At 32.7% G+C, this 19,392-nt stretch overlaps 3 protein-coding genes and 1 non-coding gene across 4 annotated transcripts; 2 read left to right on the forward strand and 2 right to left on the reverse strand.

Moving 5' to 3' along the window:
- The first annotated feature begins 19 nt into the window (after positions 1 to 19).
- On the forward strand, positions 20 to 7,197 carry LOC117108879 (N-lysine methyltransferase KMT5A-like). The gene is made up of 8 exons (XM_033251047.1): positions 20 to 99; positions 1,642 to 1,739; positions 1,980 to 2,112; positions 2,837 to 3,119; positions 3,899 to 3,989; positions 4,540 to 4,599; positions 5,472 to 5,662; positions 6,101 to 7,197. The coding sequence occupies exons 1-8, from the start codon at positions 84 to 86 to the stop codon at positions 6,309 to 6,311; spliced, it is 1,083 nt and encodes a 360-aa protein (XP_033106938.1). The 5' UTR covers positions 20 to 83; the 3' UTR covers positions 6,312 to 7,197.
- Positions 7,198 to 7,368: 171 nt separating this feature from the next.
- LOC117108888 (nucleoside diphosphate-linked moiety X motif 6-like) lies at positions 7,369 to 13,085 on the reverse strand. Its single transcript, XM_033251060.1, has 7 exons — positions 12,952 to 13,085; positions 12,400 to 12,505; positions 10,196 to 10,287; positions 9,620 to 9,725; positions 8,784 to 8,888; positions 8,084 to 8,286; positions 7,369 to 7,846 (listed from the first exon to the last, which is right to left on the reverse strand). The coding sequence occupies exons 2-7, from the start codon at positions 12,500 to 12,502 to the stop codon at positions 7,634 to 7,636; spliced, it is 822 nt and encodes a 273-aa protein (XP_033106951.1). The 5' UTR covers positions 12,503 to 12,505; positions 12,952 to 13,085; the 3' UTR covers positions 7,369 to 7,633.
- On the forward strand, positions 13,065 to 17,758 carry LOC117108889 (cyclin-dependent kinase 2-associated protein 1-like). Its single transcript, XM_033251062.1, has 4 exons — positions 13,065 to 13,199; positions 14,052 to 14,195; positions 15,055 to 15,201; positions 16,101 to 17,758. The coding sequence occupies exons 1-4, from the start codon at positions 13,178 to 13,180 to the stop codon at positions 16,166 to 16,168; spliced, it is 381 nt and encodes a 126-aa protein (XP_033106953.1). The 5' UTR covers positions 13,065 to 13,177; the 3' UTR covers positions 16,169 to 17,758.
- A 781-nt stretch (positions 17,759 to 18,539) lies between these two features.
- On the reverse strand, positions 18,540 to 18,611 carry Trnag-ucc. Its single transcript has one exon. It is a non-coding gene; the product is annotated as a tRNA-Gly (tRNA).
- Positions 18,612 to 19,392: the final 781 nt, after the last annotated feature.

Consider the following 19,392-nt stretch of genomic DNA (forward strand, 5'->3'; position numbering starts at 1 on the left):
AAAGCCGATCAACACATCGTCGTAAATAAATTAAATCCGGAAGAAGGATCAGTGTCTCATTTTAAGCTCTTTTGTAAAACAGTATGGGAAAGCGAAATAGTAAGATTGTTTTCTAATATTCATAAATACGTTTTAATAATATGGTAAGAGAGAATTTGGCTAGGCCTAGCAGCAGGCGTCAGCAGTCATGCTAGCCTACCCTAGCTAGAGGTAGGCCTAGCTAGCTTGCTAGGGCCTACTAACTGGACTGTGGTGCTGGCTGGCGTACAGATGAGTTCTATCCAACTCGGCCACAAGTCAACTCGGCCACAAAAAGTTTGGCTACAGTCAACTCGGCCACAAATCATTTACTGGTACTACACTTTGTTTGAAGGAGTAATTCATCAAGTATAAAATACTAATTCTTTAAGTGTTGCTATACTTATTGACATTGTTATTATTATTGCTGTTATTATTGTTGTCATTGATTGTTGTTATTATTATTGTTGTTTTATTACCATTAGTTTTAATATTAGTCTTAGCATTAACATTATATATTGTTCAAATTTTTGCTGATATTATTATTATTACAGTACCATATAAATAAATAATTTTCGATTTATTATTATTATTCTTATTATTATTTATTAGTCTTAGTATTATTATTTTAATAATAATAATTTAAAAAGTTATTGTTATTGGTGTTTTATTGGTATTTTTCTAATATTATTGTTATTATTGTTGTTGTCACCTTTATTATCGATATTATTAGCCTAATATTACTAAGTAGGCCTAGTATTATAAGTATTATTATTATTATTACTAATTAGTATTACTATTATTATAAAAATAAACATCTTTAATTTATTATGGTTGTATTATTGCTATTATCACCTTCAATATCGTTATTATCACTAAGGAGTTATTAAAATTGATATTTAAATATTGTTATTATTACCATACTAGTATTATTACTACATGTATTAGTATTGTTAAAATAAATATTTAGTAGTGTGGTGGTCCTGTTTTACTAAAATATGCTGTGTACTTTATTTCAATCATATATTGAAGAAAAAGGATGCAAAAACTGACATTAAATAACTTGTGGCCGAGTTGACTTGTGGCCGAGTTGGCTGTAGCTGAACTTTTTGTGGCCGAGTTGATTTGTGGCAAAGTTGACTTGTGGCAAAGTTGACTTGTGGCTGAGTTGACTTGTGGCCGAGTTGACCTGCACCCGTACAGATAGCGAAGCTAAGGGACACTTTCTCACACAAAGCGGCGCGGTACAGACTGACTCAGTCATTCAAATGAATTATAGAAGTAAATAATTTAAACAATTTATACCTTTTTTTAAAATTCAGAATGCTTGATCACCAGCAATAATAACGAAATGGAGACCATTGCTGTGATGAACGTAATATGTACGAAATTCCTCCTTATTAAATGTCTGTTTTAATTAAGCAGGACTTTTCATGGTACAACAAAACGTAATATCTTTCCTTGGGTGGTGTTTTGTGCAGTTTTGTTCATAGGCCTGTTGGGCATAAAAAAAATCGGTATTTAGGACCCTGAGGTCGAGACTTATATAGGAGATTGTGTAAATTTCTAAACATATTAATTGGCTGTGAATGTGATTAAATTTGATCTGATTTATTTTTTCAGGAAAAGATATCAAGAAACAGCCAACCAATGATGTAGTTCCTTCACCTTCTGCACCAGTAAAAAAATTCTCACCTGATAGAGAGAGACATGGAAAGCATGTAAGCAAAGAAAGATTCCCCCTCATTTCGAGAGTGAGAGAGCCTAATGGTCCCCTTTCCTGGATTGTTTTCAAGAGAGAATAGAAAATATTGGGCCTAACAGACTTTTAATTGAATAGTAGTTGGTTATGTCAGAAACCATCATATTTTAAAAGAACAATACAGTTATGATTATTTTTTATTTTAATTTTTTTTTCTCATTTATATTAAAATACTTTAATAATTATCTTAATGATATAGGATGATGTTCTGATGAAATCACCAGCATCAAGGAAGATAACGGAGTTCCTAACTCCTTCCAAAGCAGCGGCCGATGAAGCAGTAGCCCAGGGAGCTACATGCTCTGGTCAAGCAGTTGAAGTTCTTCCAGCTGGTAGGGACACAATTATGAAAATAATAACAGTTGACAAAACAAAATCAGTGTATTGTTGAGTCATCACTAATTCATATCACTAAAAATATTCCTATAATGATTTATTAAAAATCCAAATTTAAATAAAACTCTGAACATAAATTTGTTTACGCTCAGTCACTGCCTGAAAAATTGCTACCCAAAAAGAAATGCAGTGCTATGCGGATATCTTTTATTCGTGGACGGATAACTCCATACCAAATTATAATATTATGAGATTCAGTCAAATAAAGGCCAACAAAATTTACAAGCATTAGATCAAGCTGTCAGTTTTTTTTTTAATGAATACAGGATATTTTAACATATTATGTCTAGTCTTAATTTATGTCTGTTGTTATAAGCTTATAGCTTGTTTTTGAACTCTATTTATAAGCTCTGACTATTGTTACACCAACCTATTGTTTTAACTCGGTCCTCCCTGTATTGTTTACTCTCATGATGCACTTTTTGCTTTCATATACAGTACAGTTATGTCAGTGTCATAATATAGTGTGTACAGTACAATCAGACTTCTACCATTATGAATGTATTTCAGTTGTGTATCAATTTACTGTGTCAATCTGGGACAGACTGTCAGTGAATGCTAACGTTGTCAGTAACTGTTTTCTCAACAAAGTGCCACTCTACCCTACTTGTCCAAGTTATTATTTTTGGCTAATATGACTATTATAATTGCCTTGATAAGTTTCAGGACTACTCACACCAGATAACACCCCGACAAAGATTACCTTGAAATACACTCAATCACCACCTGAAAAATCACAACCTGAAAAGAAAAAAACAGGCAAGAAGAAACCCATGGTAAAGGAGTTGTTCTCGGCACCAACACATGAGATCCAAGGAAGGGATGAGCAAGACAGGACATCACTGGAAAATAATGAATGTGCCATAGTGGAATCAGCTGAAATAAACAAGTCAGTTACCTCTACAAAGCAAGAGCAGAAAAAACAACCCAAACCAAAGCAAAGGTAATATTTTACAAGTTATTTAAAATGCAACAATTTACAGTCTCAGGTGGTTAAATTTTAATCTAGAACACATAGACCTTATCTCAAATCAAGAAATATCAAGAGTTTGTGCCACACAACAAAGGCATGATGGGATTGAAAAGGGGGCAAAACACAACAACAAAACACAATATTCCCTAATCTTGGCCAATGTAAGTGAAATTCAGTGTTTTTTTTAATGTTGATCAATCAGACGACACCACAGCATCACAGTGGTTGCGTGAGAAATCAAGTGGCGCTATTGCCCCTTTTCTATTCCCATATGCATTGCGGCTTGGATTCGCAATAAACCTTATTGAATAATTACATTGTATTTCATGAAAGGTCTTCTGTAATTTTATGTCAAAAATTAGCTTCACCTTATTTTACAAAATTTTGAAAAGTTTTTAAAGATAGTATTAAAAGACATTTATATTTCCCTGAACATGAAGGAGCATGACACTTACTATGATGCAGTATATTATGTAATGTTGGACAACATCAGTACTAATACGTTTCAATATTTATTGTTTTAGTCAGACCTTTTTAAATCCCAACTAAATTCATTTTTTAATTTACTGTTATTTCAGATTTATTAGTAGACACTGATTTTATAAGAGACTATTGATTTATTCCAGACATATAGGATTGCTTTTTTTTTTATTTTTTTTTTATTATATTAGTATTGCTATTTTTATTATTTGTTATATATATTTCTATTATATGCTGATAAATTTATCTGGCTGTTAATATATTTGCAGGAAAAAGAAGGAAGAAAAGACACAAACGACAACACTAACTGACTACTTTCCTGTTCGTAGGAGCAACAGGAAAAGCAAATCTCAACTTGCGGTAGGTACCGTCCAGGCATTTAGCCACAACCCACTTTCCATATATGGGTCCACACTATAGTGGACGCTGAATGTGTGCGGTTTACACTATAACGCTGGATGTGTGGGGTTTACAGTATAGCGCTGGAGGTGGTGGGGTTGACACTATGACGCTAGATGTGTGGGGTTTACACTAACGCTGGATGTGTGGGGTTTAGACTATAGTGCTAGATGTGTGGGGTTTACACTATAACGCTGGATGTGTGGGGTTTACACTATAATGCTGGATGTGTGGGGTTTACACTATAACGCTGGAGGTGGTGGGGTTTACACTATAACGCTGGAGGTGGTGGGGTTTACACTAACGCTGGATGTGTGGGGTTTACACTATATCGCTAGTGGCGATGGGGTTTACACTACAGTATAACGCTAGATATGGTGGGGTTGACACTATAAAGCTGGAGGTGGTGGTGTCCATTGGGGAAGCCTTGTTGTAGTTCTATTGTATTAGTATTCTTGTACTTGTTATTTATTATTACTGTTGCTATAGATATTACATATTAATATTGTAGGCTGAGGAAAAGCAAAGGATTGAAGAAGCTATTCTGCAGAAGAAAGAGGAAGGAATTGAGGTTAGTTGAAAATAATACAATAATATGAGGTGTTAATTATGAGTATGTAGGCTAAATTACTCTGTAGGCTGAGGCGGCTAAGCCTAGTACAAACCGACAGTGCAGCAACATGGCCTACTGCGCTAGAGCCTAGCTGAATTTACCTTCGATAAAAACCAAATTATTTTAATCGCTGCCATTCTTCCACTTAACAAAATATTATTTTAACTCTTACTTTGACAATAAGTAATATATAAGCACTATAAAAAAAATTCAGATTGTTAAACGAAGTAATTTTTGGAGTTTTTTTCTAGACAGGCAAAATTTGACTATATATTACTTGCTTATAAGAAATATTACATCTCCAATTTTTTATATGTCGTAGCTAACACCCGGGGTCACAATTTACATGAATTAAAATTTCACGGTGACGCAATCCACAAGGTCAAACTTGAGGTCAAATAAAAGGTTGAAAGATATTGTCAATTTTTCAAAATAATGGCAGATTTAGCACTGCAGAGATATTACGGTTAAAATGTTGGCGGACACACCCGTTTTGGACAATTTTGCCATATTTGGGTGGGCCGTAACTTCCCAAACCCAACATGTATACCATCATCGAAATCGAAGTTGGTTGGGTTAAACCCATTGGGTGACTTGTCATGGAATGACCCTGTGTAGGAGTACTAAAATGGAAAAGATAATTGTTGTAGTTTTTGTAAGTTAACATCCACTTTGCTTGGTTTATTATCAATTACAACAGTCGTTCAACAATAATAAGCATAACAGATGAAACTATTCAAATATTTATGAAGATAATTGTTAACAAGCTCTTTTTGTAAATGGTCATCAATGGTACTTAAAGATATATTCTTTTTTTTTGCTCTATGAAGGTAAAGGATATAGAAGGTAAAGGCCGAGGTGTATTAGCAACAAAAGCATTCAGTAAAGGCTCATTCATTGTGGAATATGCTGGAGATTTAATAGACATGAAACAAGCCAAAATAAAAGAGGCGGAATACTTAAAAGATCCTAGCATCGGCTGCTATATGTACTACTTCCTCTACAAAAATAAACATTACTGGTAAGTTTACACAGTGTAAATTCTTACTAGGGCATTTTCGATTTGTGTGACAAAGTGATGCTAGAATGGATTTACTCATTTGTTACCGTCTTACATTCTCTGCACAAAGTAAATTCTGGCAAATTGCATCCTAGAATCCATGCAATGAACTATGACCTTTTATTTTTTATCATTGTTTTTATATAATATTTTTAAATTATTCAAACATTTTTTTCTTTGTTTTATATATTTAATAGAGGGTCCAGTTGGAAAGTTGCCCTCTATAAATAACTTCAGAATAAAGTATTTCAAGCAATTTAAATTAAATGATGGAACATGTAAACCTCAGGCACAGTGGGTGGGTGGAGGGGGGAACCACCTCTTTCTGTCTGATGTTTTTCTAAACCAGTATTTCTTGTACATTTGCCAGACTTAAATTAATCTTCTTTTTTTTTTCAGTGTTGATGCAACAGCTGAGAGTGGTCGCCTGGGTAGACTGATCAATCACAGTAAGCATGGTAACTGCTGCACTAAACTAACATCCATTGATGACAGGCCTTATCTTATTTTGTGTGCATCAAAGGACATTAAAATTGGGGAGGAATTACTGTACGACTATGGTGATAGGGACAAACAATCACTTGAAGCACATCCATGGCTTGCTTTATAGTAGTATTTGAGGGGGTATTTTGGGGTTTTCGATACTTGCATGCAACATTTACATCAGTTTTTGTTTTAAATTGTTTTAGTTTTTTCTAACAAGTTTACATGAACTTAAGTTTTCATTTGTTTGTATTTACCCTGAAGTTTTGAATGTTTTCTTTTGATTTATTATTTTCATGGAGATTATCAGTAATTGTAAATACCTGTATAGGTCATCTCAAGTTTCTGTAATTTAAAAAGTGTTATGACTACTGGTAAGGTCAGGGCAACTAAACAATCATACAGACTATCATGAAGCCACAATATTCTACTAATTGTACTGTATTTTAATGCTATTATTGTTATTATTATTGCTACTTAAACCCTTCCAACTATTTTTATTAAATTTATTATACCTTAAACAGCCCAAAGGTGGTGTAGACTTTAAACAACAAAGCACCATAATACATGTGTGTTCACAGTGCTTCTCACCCCGCCACAAACGAGTCAGCACCCTGTAAATGTGTTTACCTTGACCTTCTACATGTATCAAGTCAAAGTGGGTTAGCTTATTTATTCCACACAATGCCTTAACTGCTTCAGAGCAGATCCCTGAATCCTTACGTTTCCAAAGTACTGAACTTGTAGATACTGTACATTCCTTTTTTTGCATGTATGAATCCACTGCCATTAGCCATATTTATTAACAGTAAGTTATGGAAATGCATGTTGTTTATTGTTTCTAATTCTTAACTCCCTGACATTTTAAACAACATTGATGGCATTTAAACTTGTAAATATTTGTATTAAAGTAATCTCAATTTTCTTTTGAAAAGGTCTCTGTCCATAATATTCAATGCTATATAAATTAATGTTTTTACAGCTACTGAATAAATGCCCATTCTATATACAGTGTGTTTTTTTGTCTCTTTTATTAGCACAGAAGTGTTACAAAAGTACAAGTGTTAATATTAATAGTATGTATTAAAATTCTATGATCACAATTTTTTATTTTTTTTTAATTCAAATACACTAACAATATTGCACCCAGTTTTGTTTACGGTTGGTTTATACTGTACATACAGAATACACTAATTATATTTACTGCCTGATTTGAAAAATAAGCATAGTCTTCGGTTTATTGTGAATTAATGATTTTTTTTATATCTTTGTTTGCATATTTTTTTTTTAAACTGGATACATTCATTCATAGCTTTCGATAAAACCTATCCAAAGCTCAAGAATATATTTGTTGGTCAAATAGCTGTGATTATAAATTGTATAAATAACAAATAGATAATTTAGAACAATTAAAAAATGGATTTGGAAGATATTCTTTTTCCTGAGAGTTCAACTATTATCATTTGGTGGATATTCTTGCCAGTTTTCTTCGATATTACAATCCTGAATTGAATATAGAAGGTGATATTTCTTGTGGTCATAAGATAGTACTCTTCGTGGCTTAATCTTAAAAGAGCGCCCTCTTTGCTTTTGCTTAAGATACTCTTGTGCAAACTGTCTATTTGCTGGGGAAATGTCTGGAAGAGCCACATACTCATCAACCTGTTGCAAAAATAAGATAATATTCATTATTTCATTTTAATATGCAGATCTGCATGAGTAAAGAATCTTTCAAAATATAGTGACTAAATTAAGAAACACACTATACATAAGAAAAATGTATGTATTTAATCCAGCATTTTGTAAAGTAAACTTTATATTTGTTTCTGGAAGGTACTTTCCATTGCGTCAGAGAAATTACACAGAACAAATTTTTTTAACACCCCATCTACAACTTACATTCATCCACATACAGTCACTTATTTCATGTTGGCAGCTTGCAATTTCCGAGTTTAATGCCTTCATTTCACAGACGAAGTACAAGTCAGATTGCCCAAATCGAAATCCATGTTGTTGCCGAAATGCCAGTAGTGAGATAAATTCCGCCTCAATCCCTGTCTCCTCAAATACCTCCCTTTTCGCTGTTACACCTAAATCTTCTCCTGCAAGTAGAAAGTCACACAATGCCATCTAAAAGTCAGTGATCAGCCAATCAACAGCCCATAAGTCTCCACCAAAAATGCCTGAAAATACTGTTCATTTTTGGGCCTGTTTGGGGTTCATGTGATTTATTGCCCCTGATTTTAGCCAGTGAGAGTTTATAGGTGTTGAACACCAATGAAGCAGTCAGGTTTATTACTTTAAATTTTACATAGCCTGACAAGGTGATAGTTCTTGGAATTTGTTGACACAGACAGGCGATCCTGGTCAACGTTTAACCAGAGATTTTAGGGTTTCATAACAACAACAAATAGCAAACTATATATCGACGAATTTCTAATATTTTAGTCATATGGTCGGATAAACTCAAGTCATGTTTAGTGACGGGGGTGAGGAGGAATACTTGTCCAATGTCGGTGGAGTAGTTAATTTCCCCTCCTGAACTGCCACAAGTGTGCCACCACTAATCCTGACCAATAAGAAAGATTTGTAAACAAACCTGGATCAGCCATTCCACCTGGCAGCTTCCAATTAGCTTTTTTGTAGAATCGTTCCTTAACCACAAGCACCTGGTTGTTTTCATTAACAACAAACCCAGCCACACCTGTAACATAATCATTAATACAATTATTTATACACCTCTATTTAAATAAATTTTAATCCATTTCAATATCTAGACAAAATGGCAAAGTATATCCCAACGGTGAACACAATCACTTTCCTAAATGCCCATCCCTCCACTAAACAAACATACACAGAAATGCTCTACAGTACATATACTCATGAGATTGTTAGCAAACATCTGAACCACCAAGATTGAGCTACATGTTATTACCATCATCAATATGTTTTTATTATTAAAATCCTGTATTATTTATCATCAACATTATGCATTAATATTGATTAAACCAATTTAGAAACAATGGGTTTATTACTTATTCATATTCAGTTGCATTATGATTATTATGTAAGTTGTTTTTTTGCTACAGCAATTGTGTATCCAGAGGTAGTGACATGGGAGCTGATGGGGATTGTGGATTTTAAGTGAGGGGAGAGGCTCAAGGATTGAGTGAGGGAGAATTAGCTAGCAAAAGATGGTGAAATGGGGTGATTTCTAAATACTAGAGTGTAATTTTTTTGCTCAGTGAATTTCTAGTGGTTGGTGGGGAAGGGGGAGACCTAGGGTAGTGTGGGCACAAGCTGTTTTTTAGGAAGGGGTGCTCCTCATGCTTATCCATAGATATCCCACTGGCTACAATACCAGCTCTGTGGTGGATCCACAGGCATATTCTCTTCCCTGGATCTACTCTCAACTTGCTTAAAAATGTGTCCTACCTACGTAATGGGTTGTATACCCTGGAAGCTGATTGGGTTCATCTGTTGGCAGCCATTTTATCATCATTACATAATCTGTCTGAGCATGATGAAAAACAAAGCCATGCTAGATAAAGAAACCAAAATTAATAAAAGTGATTCTCAAAGTTGTGGTAGGATCTGCCACTGCGGAAAACTTTTGTTAAAATAAAGAATAACAGCTTAGCAGTGGGACCACAACCTTGTCCAATGAGGAAAAATATATACATAATTTAGAAAGTTGATAATTTACAATAATACTGTATTAACCACAGCATAAAAAATAATAAATAATATTTAGTATGTCAGTGATTATAATAATAAAGATGATATGATAATGATGAGATGATAATGACAATAAGACATAATGCAAAGCATTGCTATTTTAGAGCAAACAATAACATTTTGAGAGATATTATATTGGGATTTCTACTTCAAAGAATAGACTGTACAAATGTAATTCAATGATTACAAAAAAAACAATTAAGGTTAATTAATAATGATGGGATTTAAAAAAATGTATAACAAAGAGTTGAGAAATTCTTTTAGCAGTAATACCTTGGCAGCCACAGCTATGAATGCAGCACACTCTATTGCAATTTTCAACCAAACACCTCGTATTCCACTGGTATTCCATTCCTCTAATGAACCTAATTAATAAAGAGTACTGAAACATTTGTATGTGTCCAAAGCTTGCATTATGACAAAGTAAAAACGAACGAAAAACATCAGGACACATCAGTTTTCATGCAATATTCTTTTGATTCCCATTTTCACAAATTAAACCAAAGAGAATCAAAAATAAAAACCTGTTCACTCAGAGGCAAGGAGGTCAACTGTAACACCAATGCTAGAGGTCAGCTCTTCATGTCATTATAATTTATAATGTGATTTATAGGGATAGGGAGAGAATGGGGAGAGTAAGCAATGGCGGGTGATTGGCCAGCTATCAGCCTGTAACCAAATACAATATAATAAGGGCTGTAGGAAAACACCCTGTACACAATATCCTTGTTTGTAAAGTGAAAAAGAAAACCACCGATTAGAGATTTTTTGATTGATTCGAAGTCATGAGATATAATCCTGATATCAAGTCACATACAAATTATCTTTATTGCAATCAAAAAGGGAGATTTGACAATACAAAATTTCTCAAAATATAAAATAAAACATCTAAAACAAAAAACATTTAGGGGATCAAAGAATAATCAAGAAGTACACAAATTGATCATACAAAATAAGATAGCACAGGTATAAATAGATTTAAGAGAAATATTATTGAATATGTATTATATTTAGTCATTATTATAAAAATTATACAAATGGGCCTTATGTACAATTTAAAAGCTGGGACCAGAAGATACAGTAAGAATTCAATCTTCAAAGAGGAATGTGTCCATCATTTATATAACTGCATACTGTAGATAACATATTAAAATAAATATATATATATATAATTATGCAAAAAATAACACAGCCCAGAGCCATTAATCTGGCCCATGTGAAAAGTAAAAAAAAAAAGTAAATCATTTGATAAATAATTTTTCCATTATAAGTGAATACGGTACATTAACGCAACCTCTGGGCCATGTCCACTACCAACATTTAACAAACGATCATGCTTGTGAACATGGCTCCTATTTTATAGAAGATGAAAATCAGCTACCGGTATTTCCCCAGGTATTTTCTTAGCGATCCTCCCCCAGTATTTTTCCACCTAGTTTTTCCACTAAATGTTTTCATCAGTTTATGTTATTAAGGCATATTAATAATCGTTTTTATTTTTTTTCTATATACATTCATTATTTTCTTCCTGTTGTAAGGTTACACCACATAGGTGTGTCAATGATGCAAAAGTGTTATTCAATCAATTGACTGACTATTGACTCTTGATGCACTCAAATACTGATGAAGCCTAAATACACATTGTAAAAATGATACTTTAAAAAATTTTGTATCCGGGTTCACATAAAAAATATAGGAAAGAAAACAGGAAATATATTTTTAACATACTTTCTCTTTTGCCCTATGAATATCACACCTATTTCCTAGTTCTATATATACCCATATATGGCTACATCAATTAATTACGTTAATTACTCCGGCAAGAACTCAGTGATATTATTATCTGGTAAGGAGCAACAAGAAGGAAGAATGCAATGACTTTATTATTAGGACCAATCAAAAAAATGATTAGTTTATTACCCTATCTGAGGCTACAAAAGTGATGAGGGAGGGAGGGAGGATTTCTAGGGGGGATGAATAGGGTGGCTAGCCACCCCCCCCCCCCTTCATTTACCGTGAAAAAAATAATGTGCCCTCGTCTTGTGTGTGTTTCTCGTGTGGGCGAGGGTGATAAACTAATAAAAATGTTATTGGGCTTTTAGGCCCAATAAAAAAAATTATTAGTTTATCACCCTCTCGCGCATGCCTTTTATGGTACTGAAAAAAAAATTTGTTTGAAAAAAAATTTTTTTTTTAATTTTTTATTTTTTTAAATTTTATTTATTTATTTTTTCATTTATTTTATTAAATAGTTAGTAGATATTGTTTGCATTATCTAAATCATGTTTTGCTTTGAATATCAATGCACCAGCAAACAAACCAAGGGTTATATTTGGCTTTAGCAAAATAAAAAATTTAAAAAAAAAAGCCTCCCTCCCTCATGACTTTTCCTGCCCAGATAGGGTGATAAACTAATAACATTTTTTATAGAGCCTTACCACCAGCAGATAATGGTCAAAAATGTTGATTATACTCACGCTTCAGCCGGTCATTAAAGATTTTTTCTGAGTCGCATTTGTGCTCCTTTATATTAATTATAATCCCATTGTATTGGTCTTTTTTGCCATTAAATGTCTCCATTATCTGCAAATTATAAGATGTATACTCTCTCTGTATTTAAATAATATGCATTGCTACCTACCTGCAATCACAACTGATATATACAAAATTTATTATATACATACAGTACTGTACCTAATAAATTTACAACAACCATGAATTGTACAATTACATCATTATCAATGCAGATTTTAGCCAGGTATGTAGAGCAGCGGTATATAACTTTCTAGTGCCTCTACCTCGGCTCTGCTCTCTGCTATAATAGGAGGGCGTAGGCCCTAGCTAGGCTAGGACTACTCAGTAGAGTAGGCGACGGTGGTACATACATATGTCATAGGCTAGGCCCTTGCTAGCTTCCTAGCCTACTACTAGACTACGCCATAGAGTTTAAATTAACATATATTTTTAGTTTGCTAATTAAAACATTTACAATGTTCAATTACATCTAATTAGTAAAATATTATAATTACCAGTACAACTTGTTACGAATTTTCCGCCGTGAAACATCACCATCTGTTTGCTGGTGAAATGTTGTTTTGGTTTTGTTTGTGTTTTAAAAAACCAGCACCAGTTCACCTATCGCATCGTTCCGTTCTTTACCATTCACCGATAAAGCAGCTGCTCACACCGACCGATCAGTGATCGGATTAGAAGTTTTTTGCGTAGTGTTATAAAAACTCGATTTTGTAATTATCAATGGATATTTCAAGGGTTAATAGTGAGTTTTATTTGATATGTTATTTCAAGAAGCATATAATATCAGTTACATGGTAGTTTACGTAATTATTCTATTTGAAATATTCATTTAGAAGAGGCACCATTCATTAACGATCCCTGAGCCAGCCTAGCCTAAGAGAATAAGATTAGGCCAATTGTTGGATTCATTGAACCCTCTATTCAGTGACCACTAAACAGTAAAATTTGAACAAAGCTTACGGTAGCCTAGGCCTACGAAGGAACGTGGAGGTGCTAAATATACTGTGTAAATACAAATCTAAAATTTATTAAATTCATTGAGACCTGGAACATATGAAATATAAGTTATATTTATAATGAAACAAATAATTAAATGTTCTAATGGGTTTAATTAAAAATAATAATATTATTATAATTTGATAAAAAAGTACTATTTTATTAATTTAAATTTTAAAAAGTACAGTTAAAGACTAAAATTTAAACTGAGTTAGGCTGTACCATACGGATTATTTCTTTCCAGGAATTTATATATTTTTTCACTTTGTTTTTATCGATTTATTTGTTTATCCTTCTAATATTTTATAAACATTTTTAATTTATCAGGGGTCCCAAGTTTCCCAGAAGTCGCGGGAGTCTCCCGGAAATGGGGACGACCTCCTCCACTCTCAAAAGCAAGCATGAATCTCCCGGAAAATAACCCATCTCCCTCACATTCATAATATTTGCAAAATAAAATTAAATATGTTATGAAAGCTCATTTAACCAGATGTCACGGAAGGATTTCTTCAAACGTGGGACCCCTGTAATATTACTGTATATAATATTTATTCTATTTGACAGAAAATGGCTAATTTATGTAATTTGTTTATTTAAGGAAATTCACCTGCATTAATGCGCAATGATGTCAGGCCTCCTAAGCAATATGTGTACCATCATCTGAATGGAGAAAAGACAACAGCACAGGTGGCGGTTGCAAGAGCACTTGGACAGCAGCAGGGAACAACACACACATCCTCAGGTATTGAGCAAAGACCGGAGTGGTTTGCGGTGATTGCAGTACAGGGTTTTGTTCTAGAGTCTTCTGATTCTCTTGCTTTCCATTTTTCTTATATTATTGAGCACTTGGCCACTTTTTCTATTTTTTTTTTCTCTACCCCAGAATATTATTATTAGTGGGTACCATGTTTATTTTGGATATTCATACATAACTAGAAATATTTTCCATGGAGTGGAGGAGGTTGCACTTGTGTATGATATCCACTGTTGAGATGGCCAAGTTTTAAGGGGAAAATGCTTTGAGTTTGACACATTCTGTGACACCACAAAACACTGTAAATTATCGCCAGTAAGTTTCTAAGGGCCTCCAGGAGAAATGTGAAGCCCTGGGCATGGAATGTGTCTGTAGCAAGGCATATAGTTTAGCATTTTGTGCTATATTAAATTTAACTTTATTATTATTATATAGTACACATTTGTACATTCTTTACTTGGCTAATCTCAGGTATAGTTTAAAATCACAAACCTGTGAAAAATAGATGCGTTTGTACCACTATCCATCAGCATACTTCACAACCAATAGTTAGTTTTTGTTTATTTGTTGTTTTGTCTTAATTTGCACTATGATGTACTAAAATTATTTAGAGTTATTATTATCATTATTATTATTATTATTATTAATATTAATGTACAGGGACTATCTCCCATTGTTGGCTACCATAAAAGTGTATTGAGAAAAAATAAACTTTGAACTTACATACGAAGATATGTCGAACAGCACAATTTATAGTACTGTGCTGTAAAGTACATTTGATACAAAAATGTTGATGATAATTACTGTATGATGTTGAATATGTTATTTTTTCTCGTATATTTAACAGCACCACACCCACATACACAAGGGTCACAGCGTGTATCTGCCCCACAAAGCAAGTATGCTGAGTTGCTAGCAGTAATTGAAGACATGAGTCGAGATATACGACCAACTTATGCTGGAAGCAGAACAGCCACAGAACGACTTAAGCGAGGTATGAATAGCTGTCTTAGAAAAATAATAATTATTATTATTCTAGTTCTTAATATAAAATGAGATGTATTAGTTTATTATATAAATGGTATTTTATTCAAAATTCAAAAATTCATAAAAAGCATAAAACATAGCAGCCAAAAATGCTGAATTACGAATTATGTTAAACATCAAAAACATCAAAAATCAAGAAACAAAATAGGAAATTTACATTAAGATAATATAAAATTGTGTTGAAAAAAAAAACAAGAGAAAAATACAAAATTATAAATAATTACTATAACAATTACTTGTTATTGTTATAATTATTATATAATTACAGTATAAATGATTGCTATGGTAATTATTATTATAGTTATAATTATTATTATTATTATATAATTGAATTTATTGCATCAAAACCATTAAATTAAAGAATTATGAATCAAGTTTAACATCAATAACATCAAAAAGCATGAAACAAATCAGATATAATAGGAAATTTACATTAACATTTTTAATAATAATAATAAAGATTTATGGTTTATTTATTTTTTAGTGTATTTGACTTGCCATTGAAATCATAAGGAAACATAAGCGATTCCTGTTAGAGAATGTTTCAACCAGAGCGAGCACCTATAAACCGACACGTTCTCATAATGTGTTAAGTAATACTGTAATGCCTCTTGTTGAAAAACCCCATGGCACACAAAGTTTAAAAATAAATTGTGCAAGGAACATGTAAAAGTATATCACTGCAATGTTAATGTGTAAACCTCCAAGATTATACCTTACAGTATGATTCAAGTGATAGAGGTGTCTAAATACTATACCAGATCAATTTTTGCCTACCCATAAAGTGCTGTCTTTACATCCTTTTTCATGATAAACATCTCATAATATCACTGTTTATTTTTTCAGGTATCGTCCATGCAAGAGCTCTGGTCCGGGAATGCCTTGCAGAAACAGAACGTAGTGCACGAACATGACATTTCAAGGCTCTTACAAACTCTCTGTAGTTCAATGATGTATATTCCCCAGTTGTTTTACTTTTGCATTATTTATTTATTAAAATAATTTTATTGTTTTGGTATAAGATATGCACATTCATTATAAAGAAAATGTCAAAAACTTAGGATCACCCTAGGAAGAAGTTAAATATTGTAAATTCATGCAGTTGGAGATGGATACTGTATGTATCACATAACATCATTAGCACCACTGGACATAGGATTTATCTTAGACATTGGTGCTTTGCAAATTGTACTTGTTGATTAATTGATTGATTGATTGATGAGTTGGTTGATTAAGAGCCTGAATAATAGGCACAACTGAATAATAGGCATTTACGCTAAGCCCAGCAGCAGTACCACTTGGATATTGTTAGAAGGTTCCGCTCAAAAAGACAGTATGAGCCAACATAAACAGAAGTATTTATGGGACTAGTTCCAGGCTTTGTTCCAATTGGTCAGTTGTTAAGTTCAATTAACATTTAATAGAATGATAAAATATTTTTTTTTGCTGATACACAAATATTACACTTACAATCTTAGCATAGCATTGACTGGTAATCAATGCAAGGCAATGTAAGGATTATTTTTAAGTGTGTCAACTTTTTCATTCTGTGTCAGATTGGAAGTTTATAACTTATTTCATCATTTTAAAGAATCAATTCAAAATATTAATTTTTGAAGTCTTTAGATAATATATCTTTATGATATTATGGAAGATAGGAGGCTTGTTTTTGATAATAATTCCCTTGTGCACAAAGCAAGATGTTGATGATGATGATGTCTGCCATAAATAATCATAAAAATGTAATTAGAATTATAAAATACTCACCTTCATCCCCTACATGAGGATATGGATCTGTGTGCTTTATTGTCCTTTTTGTTGTTTTTTTTTGTCTCAAGTGGACTTACTGAATAGTTTACAGGCAATTGTAATTGTGAGCTATCCAGTAGATATGAAATTCAGTCCCTCATTATATAAGAGTTTAAAATACTGAATATTATTTGAGCAAAAAATGTACAACTTGCACTCAATTAAACAGTAGTACCTTAGGCTCAACTTTTTGATATGAATAATTATATGTTTGTCAATTGATTTAACAATAGTCACTGGTGTTCCTTGTTAGGGGATTTTCAGTGCATGTTCCATTCTTATTGAAGGATAAAGCATGCTTAATATATTTCCTGCCATATACATATCTTGTCCCACTACATGCGTTTCAAAATTTGTATTTCTTGCAACTGTGCCCATTATTGCACTAATGACAATCATCTATGAAAGATGAAAGTGTCATATTCAGAAATGTTCATGTGAGGACTTAACTTGTATGACTACATTATTATCTCTGCAGCATTATAGCTTTTTAATTGAATTACTCCCATATGTTAACACAGTAAGCATTTAATGATGTTGATAATTACAATGTATGTCTTTGAAAATTATCTTTTTAAGTTAATTCATGCAGAATTTATAGTCACACCTCCCTAATAAAATAGAATCCAATTAATCTCCATCAAATTGATGTAGATTAACAATTTCAATAATTACATAAACAATTAATGTTCTCTCATTTAGGTGAGACTTTTTTTATACCTTGTTTTGCAAACCTATTTTTTTTAAAGATCGTTAAAGAATGGCGAACAAAAAAAAAAAAATTTGTTTTCTTATGTAGCAAATAACCCAGAGAGGGAGGAGTAAATAAATATAAAATTTTATGGTTATTGTAAACAGTGTAGTAATGGGATGGTTCTCTAAACAAGGTTTAAAGAAGTTTTGCCTTACTATTGTGTAATTCTGTACATTTTTATTATTCAATTCCCATTGAAGATTTTTGCAGGGCTTGCCTTTGTTTTCAGACCAGCTTTCAGTAGCTTTACATTTCCTTGTAACTTACCTTTTTTTTTAATTAAAAAATATGTTATAGAATGGTTTGTTTGCTTAGTTTTTCTTTTTTGTGTGTGCATCAAGAAATACAGTATAACTACTCTCTGTATTGCAATAATGTTCTTAGAGAACTACAGTATCACTTCGTATCAGTATCTCCGTTTTCTGTGAGTGCTTGCCAATGTGACACCTTTGCTGATTTTTTTTACACCTCTGCTGATTTTTCTTTTTTATGGCTGAAAGGATTGTCATTATAAACCATCTGTTGTGTGCACCTTGTTGCAATGTTCTTCATGAAATTGTGCATTGATTGTGTACCTGGCGATTACTTTCGAGAGGAACGTTTGGTTGCACACCATGGAAAAAAAAATAAAGGTGTTAATGCTGACACATAAATAATTTCTTGAGTCCTAATTTAATTTCCTAATGTCGAAACACAAAAATAAAATAAAAATAAAAAATCCGTGCGTCGGCCGGGAATCGAACCCGGGACAATTGCTTGGAAGGCAACTATGTTAACCACTACACCACCGACGCCTCATGTTAAAGAAAGATACAACAAAAGTATATAAAATATGACAAGTGTTTACTCTTCAATTTAGAATATAATATTATTTTATATGGTTTAATTATTTATGATTAAAACAGCAATGTACAATTTAGTTATAGCTGAGGCTGGCATTTTCAGAATTTATAAGATTAAATCGTCTGGAGTTTTGGGTAATCCCATTTAATATTTAGGCTAGGGCCTAGAGAGTTTTATTGCTGATGATGTCCCAATAATATAATGTGCACTTCATTCATTTTTTTCCCCTGCTGTATTTCTTAAAACAACATTAGAAGATGTTATAATCATACAAGTTGTGTGAATTTCCATCTCTTTAAAGAAAATGTAATATAAAAACATAATAATAAGACAACTTTTATCCCGCCATACACATGGAATAAACCATGAAGTTACTGTACTTCAAAGACTTGCTGTACTTGTAGATCATAGGTGGCGCTGTTCTAAAATTCGATTAAAAAAATTATTTCAACATACCGTACTCGCGCGAATAAGCGCCCGGGCGCTTAAAATATTTTTTGCACTTATTTGCTTATTCAAACGGGGCGCTTATGAAAACAGAATGGAAATTGAGGGGGCGCTTATGGAAATAGATGAAAATCGAGGGGTTCTTATGGGAAATTATTTCATAATTAAAAATTCAAGAGGCACTTTTGAATGAAAAAAAGATTAAAGCAAAAATAATCGTCCAGAGAACATGGCTCATAACAAGAATGCGTGAATATTTACATAACAGCAAAATAGCAGATGCAA

This window comes from Anneissia japonica, unplaced genomic scaffold (assembly GCF_011630105.1).
Source record: "Anneissia japonica isolate Jap-2015-1 unplaced genomic scaffold, ASM1163010v1 scaffold2617_len527014_cov191, whole genome shotgun sequence".
Classification (NCBI taxonomy): Eukaryota; Metazoa; Echinodermata; class Crinoidea; order Comatulida; family Comatulidae; genus Anneissia; species Anneissia japonica.